This window comes from Triticum urartu, chromosome 5, assembly GCF_003073215.2.
Source record: "Triticum urartu cultivar G1812 chromosome 5, Tu2.1, whole genome shotgun sequence".
Taxonomy (NCBI): domain Eukaryota; kingdom Viridiplantae; phylum Streptophyta; class Magnoliopsida; order Poales; family Poaceae; genus Triticum; species Triticum urartu.
This window is the reverse complement of record NC_053026.1, coordinates 649023524-649030062: the sequence shown is the minus strand read 5'-3', so window position 1 is coordinate 649030062 and position 6539 is coordinate 649023524. Positions and strand designations below refer to the sequence as shown.

Sequence of the window (6539 nt, the reverse complement as noted above, 5' to 3'; positions counted from 1 at the left end):
CTCATAAGGGTAGTTTAGAGTTGGAATGAGAGAGAGACAAAAAAAGGTTTGTCTCTTCTAGTCTTAGCAAAGAGAATGGATCTTTTTAGAAAGATGATCAAATTTTTCCTAGTGTATGAGATTTTCTCTCTTTAAATGCATTTCCTTAGTTATTTTTCTCATTAGGTCTTAGCAAAGGGACGATCCTTCGATAGAAAGATAAATCAATTTTTCTAGTTGTACGACATTTGTTCTGTTAATTGGCATATCCTTAGTTATATTTTTAATCGCCCTAAGTATTTTTAGAGCATCGGTACCATTAACAGTTTAGAGACATGCAATAAGAGATAAGCAATATTCGGTATTAACACATTCTTGGCTTCTCTGGATGTTTGTGGCAATGCATAAAGCTGGTGCACTGTATTTGTACTGCTACTCGCCTGTGTCGCATGAAAACACAGCTGCACAACACCTCCGGAGACAAGCTCGCCACAAATACCTGGCTAGCTTGGTGATAGCAACCATTGGCAGAATATAAGGAGGTCCGGTTAAAAAAATTGAAATGGGAAGACTCATACGACAACTAAGATGCATTACCCTCTTGTCGCCTGTCGGAATCAGATTCGAAAATATATTTAGTTATATTGATTGAGTGGAGGCAATCGGGTGTTCTATTAATAATCGATTTGTTGTATGATACATATGATTTCATATTTTCAGTATTGAGTGTGACCCCTTCTTGATGCATGTCTGCATCTGAAGTGGGACGCTTTTTGTCAGTAAGTGGTTTGTATGTTGATGTGACATATTTTTTTAGTTTAAGCCAAAAATACAACTGACTTGCCGATCTCTCAGCAGTACCTTCTATGTTTGTGAAGGTGTGTGTCCTCTGGTGGATCTTGTGCGATTCGGTCGATGTTTGTCTTTTCAGTGGATCTGTTTAGATTCAATTTTCGTTCATGTCTGTGCCCCTAGGTTTATAGGTTGGATCCTTCTGATCTACGTTTGTCCATCGGCGGCGTGATGCCTACGTGCGCTGCGTTCTCAGGGGTCTTAAGACGACAACTCCCGATGTATACAATAACCACAGGCTTGTCCGGCCCCTCAATTGATGAGGAGGACCCCTATGACGGCGAATGTGTCTATCAACTAGTTAACGTGGTTGTGGGATCTAACGGTCATTTTTGTTTTTACTGTCACTGAACTACCTGACAGTGTGATAAGAATATCGCAAGTTTTGTGAAGAAGAAAAAAGAAGGCACCGACTAAGAGCATTTCAGCCGCGCCCCTAAACAGCCCCCTCCGCCACCCCCTCCGCTAGGTTGATTTTTTTCACCCCAGCGCCCAAATTGGCCCAGTCGCGCCTCCAGAAGCCTGTTTTAGCCGGTTTGGATCGACACTGGCGCCGGCGGACCCAGACCAAACCTGGCGCGCTAACACTCCAGACGCGGAATCACCTGCCCGCGCTGCGGGACAAAGAGGGGAGGGGCGAGGAGCGCCAGGGCGCAAAGATGATTTTAAGGCAGGCGAACGAAACCCGCGGACGCCTCCCACCCCGAGTCCACCGACAACTCACGCGCTCACACGTCAGTCCGTCGGACAGAGCGCGTCGTGGCCCGGCCCCGGGGAACTCAATGCCAAAGACTGCCTGCCCAGGCGGACAATGCGTCCTAGCCTTTTCTATCGCATCCCACCGCGGCCCTGCGCCCGCGAGACACCCTCCCCCTCCCGTCCACGTCGTAACAGCACGGCGCCTTTTCTGCCTTTTTCCGCTATACCACGCAAGGCCTCCCCCCCTCATGCCTGGCACCAACTCGCCCCCACAGCTAGCCGCGTGCTCTACTCTCCGATGCCTCCCGCCTCCTCTCTCTCCGGCAGCCGTAAAGCGACAACCATCACGTGACGTATTATCCTATATTGCCCTCTCTCCCAAGACAGCCACATGCGACGATGGCCGAGCGATCCCGGCGATGGGCCGCGCGACGAGCCAACACCACGCTTTGGCCCGCCGCACTCGCGGCATCGATGTTGGAAGGCAATCCTGCTCCGTGTCCGACAGCCAACATACTCCTGGCTTGCCCAGGCGCCCGCCACATCTGCCGGCAGCACGCGCCGCACCGAGAGGGGGTGGGAGGGCTGCAGCGCCGTGCGGTGCCCCACATCCCCCGCTGCCTGACGGGCCACCTCGCCCTAGTGCGCAGCCGACTATCCTTACCTTGCCGAGCCGACGAGAGAGTCGACCCGCCGTGCGACGTCGTCCCTGACAGAGGAGCAGCGGGGCACCATCTGCGGGTCGTAGTACGTTGGCCGGCATCACACAATGAGGCGTGGGCGGTGTACTTCCAGCACCTTGGCAGGAGGCGCAGTCGGCTGGCCTCTCACCAAACGGGGCGCCGTGGTGGGCGGGGCCAACAAGAACAGTCGAGCGGCCGCCACCCGTGTGGCTGGCGGCGACCCCGCCGCCTCGCTCCACGCCCCGTTCCTCAGCGGCCCCAATCCGAGGGCGGCAACGACCGCCATTCTGACGTACTCTTGCTGAGAAGACGGCGTCCTCCGTTCTTTCCTCCGTCCTCAACCACCTCTCTTTCTCGGGGCGGTTGCCGGGGCGCTGTTCCCGCACGTCAGGAGCACAGGGGAAGCCCGGTGGAGACAAAGCGCGGGCTGTCGGCATGTCGCACTCTTAGCGGCGGTATCGTCATCACGAGGGTCCCGGCGCCCGCACGCTCTCTCGCCTCCCTCCCTTCTCGGCAACGCGTCCCGAACGACACGAACGGCCTCGCCTGCCTTGCGTGTAGACCCGCCGAGCGGGAGGGCTCGCCGCCGCAAACCGTACGCGAGCCGGGCGCTCCGGACGAGAGGCGCGCTTGAAGTGGGCGCCCAGCGAGAGATTAGGAGCCACAGAGGACGGAGCGGAATGCCAGTGTCGTGCCTTTAGAATAGTTTGCGCCGGACCCACCGGCGAGAGAGAGGCCTGCACGAGGGAGACATCGTCGTGCCTCAACGCCACAATGCCGACCTAGACGATTGATTTTTAGTGACTACCGATGACAGTTGACGACGCGCGCCGCCACCGCGGACGTCCGCCCAGGCGGGTCCGCGATCCCCCGGGTATGGGCCTCGAGCAGGGCGCCGCCGCAGTGAAGAGAGGAAAAAGACAGACCGATGACCATGCCGCCGCACTCGGCCGGTTTGACCCCGCCGGCGGCGACTAGCAGATCGGCGCTCCCAGATCGCTCGCTTGCGGGTTGGACGGGTCCGTAGGGTGCGCCCTTGTTGTTTTTTAGTATTTTTAGTTTTTCTATGATAAAAACTATTATAAAGCCTCGTCTAAGTAATTCAAATGTCATCGCTTCGGCGCGCAATTTGGCCGAATCTTTGTCTCGTGCCGAATTTAACGCAGAATTCCTCCTTTTGGGAATATATTAAAGACGCTTCTGGGCCGCGAAATCTGGATCAGTGGGTAGGAACTCCGAAAGCCACCCATTAATAGCGCCGTTCGTTTCCAGACGACGATCTTAACGCGAGACGCCTCGGAAGCCAACCGGCTGGACTATTCCAACTACCCTCTCGCGCGGTCTCATGCTCTCTTTGCCGCCTTCTTGCGCTCGCCAGACAACACTTACTCGTTCGTAGGGTCAGTTTCAGGGAGATTCCCACAGAGTTTGGCCGCTAACGCATGAGGTGATATCTGTGTGGGACTCCGCTCGCACGCACTTGCGAGTGCTTCTGGCATAATCGGTTGTCAGGACAGCCCGGTCCCCGCTAGGACTTCCTGGCACCCACGCGTCATGCGCGGGTTCAATCTGTGGACGCGACCTGATGGGCCGAGCGACTAACTAGAACCACTCTAATTACAGGCCACACATACAGAAATCCACGGCCACACCTTTCCAAAAGGGCAAGAGGAGAAACTTGCCGCGACCAAGACACGACACGAGCTGGCTCGTATCTTTCTGTCTATCAAAAAAACAAAAATCTGTGTCGGATCTGCGCGTGCGGTTGCACAGGGCACAACTGTTGAAACATCGGGGGGCCAACAGAGCCACTCCCACCCACCCCACCCCCCCCCCCCGCCAGCACGCAAGCCTTAGTAGGCCAGTAGTTATGCTCACACTCGCTCTGCTCGCGCATAGACCAAGTCTACCCGCTCTTTCGTTGCCTGCCAGTCCAAGGGAGATTGGAGCATACGACCTGTTAGGAGGCGACGCGGAACGGACACTGGCCATGCGCACATCCGATGAAGAAGCCAGGTACTCTTCTACATTCAGCATACCCGCCGCCGCCGGGGCTGCTGCGACGAGGAGCACCTGTCACGCACCGGCGGCAGTCCCAGCAGGCTATTCCGGCGCCCTTCATGTCATCCGGGCCGCCCACCGCCGACACGCCGATGCCCCATCATCAGGTTTGTCTGTCTCCTTCAGCTGCTCCTGGTCATATGACATTCAGATGCTGCTCTGCTCGTCCCACAAGATAACAAGATGCTTCACTTCTCATGTTCCGCAGGGGCAGCTCGGTATGTTCCATGGCCAGCACGGCGGATCCAGGCCGCTGTTCTGTCCGCCAGGGAGCTACCCAAGTGCCGCCGATGCCATCGCGTCCAGAAATCAGCAGCGTTTCACCGCCAACAGTGCCGTCTATGCCCCAAGGTACGCACTACATCTATTTATCTATCTATATATATCCCTTGTTCTTCTGACTGACAAATGAATGAATGTTTGGCCTGCAAAACTACAAAGCCGGCGCATATGGAATCCAAATTCAACACTAATGACTATGTTCTACAACGGCGCAGTCAACATGTTCGACGTCCCGGTGGACAAGGTATGGACACGTTAATTGCTCGTGTGGTGAATGAAGAAGCATTTTTAACTTCTTTTCAACTTTGGCAGGCCCGGGAGATTATGGTGTTAGCAAGCAGGACATCTGTTTCAAGCCCACCCAGTGCACTTGCAGTGCAGAAACCTGGGTGTCATGTCTCTGACAATGCTGCAAGAGTGCCCGTGCCTGAGCCGAGGCATGTGTCGGTCATTTCAAGTCCAATCCCCGCCGTGTCACAAGCTCCGACGATCTCCAAGCGCATACCAGGCTACCAAAATTACACCCCAGCTCCAACAACATCTTCAGGCATACCATCATCAGTTGTTCCACCACCAAGTCAGGCATCCTCAGCTCAACGGATGCAACAAGCATCTCCTGCTGTCGCAGCAGCTATTAAGCCAATTGGTATGTACTACTACAAATTATAGTTCACTAGTTATGCACTTCAATTCGCATTTAGAGGTGGTGCCTAGCTAGGAAAGTGTTATAGGAGTATTGATTCATGCTCTTGGTTCAGCTGTCCATCAATCTCGGAAAGCATCTCTCGCACGATTTTTAGAGAAGCGAAAAGAAAGGTACAAAAATATCGCCTGTTAGTTTGGTGACTACACTTTGCAAAAGTGACATCTCCTTGGATTAAATTTCATCGTCGCACTATATCTTTTGCAGAGTTTCAAGTGTCACACCGTACCCATTGTCAAAGAGCCCGCTAGTGAGCAGCGGCACCTTTGGTAGTGCGAGCACTCCAAGCAGGTTATCTAGCGCAGACAATGCTCCACCCAGCAACAACTGCCAAGAGTCTATGAGCAAGGACATGTACAATGGCGCTAGCTTAGGGTGGTTATTGAGTTGGAATGAGAGATAGAGAGATTTTTCTATTGTATGCGATTATTTTTTTCTTTAGTTACATATTTTCTCACGTTATATATTTTCTAGTTTAGTTTTAGTCAGACTATATTTTTAGGAGCAAGCTACCATTAAAAGTTAGAGATAGCAATAAGAGATAAACCATGTTGTATAACATATATTTTTTCTTCTCTAGATGTTTTGCAATGCATAATGGATCTGTATTTATACTGCTTGTTTAGCCGGCGCTTCTTAATGGAAGAGATGTGCGAGTTGAATGTTCAAAGGTCTTACGAATTTGGCTTGTCTACATCAGTTAAGATACATCGTTGTTGTTTATCACAAAGCTACATGTAAGAGGGGAGGATAACACATCTATTTTTTTTTTTACATTTGCAAAAAATATTTTTGATGGGCAGGAGCATATGCTCCCAAGAGCCGAATTGGATTTCTGGCAAAAAGAACCTTCTCAAACTCGTTTCGCAGACCGTAAAACTTTTGTACAAATTATACAACATATTCTTTGATGTTTGGGATAATGATGTCATGTCACAAATAGTAATTGTCTAACATTTTTTTTTGGACGCAGGAACAATAGGACATCAAACTATACATGAAAAACGAAAAAAGTGTCATATCATGTAGCACAGTGTTTAGGAAATAGGAGTCTTTAAAGCTTGTGACAAGCAGATGTGTTTTAAAAACGTCCAGCTGAAATTGAGATGACCATGTTGTGAATCAATTGCAGGGGATTCCTTGAGTCTGCTCAATGCATGTCTTTGGGAGAGAGCTTATGCACATAACGAGGCAATAAACAATGATGAACAATGTTTGTATACATATGCGTACAGGGCTCAAGTTTTTTTTTTCCAGGAAAGGAACTTTCATTAATCAAA

At 51.6% G+C, this 6539-nt stretch overlaps 1 protein-coding gene across 1 annotated transcript; it reads left to right on the top strand.

Moving 5' to 3' along the window:
- Positions 1 to 4198: 4198 nt before the first annotated feature.
- On the top strand, positions 4199 to 5884 carry LOC125506469 (protein TIFY 6a-like). The gene is made up of 6 exons (XM_048671277.1): positions 4199 to 4381; positions 4483 to 4625; positions 4716 to 4800; positions 4869 to 5202; positions 5315 to 5372; positions 5467 to 5884. The coding sequence occupies exons 1-6, from the start codon at positions 4217 to 4219 to the stop codon at positions 5660 to 5662; spliced, it is 981 nt and encodes a 326-aa protein (XP_048527234.1). The 5' UTR covers positions 4199 to 4216; the 3' UTR covers positions 5663 to 5884.
- Positions 5885 to 6539: the final 655 nt, after the last annotated feature.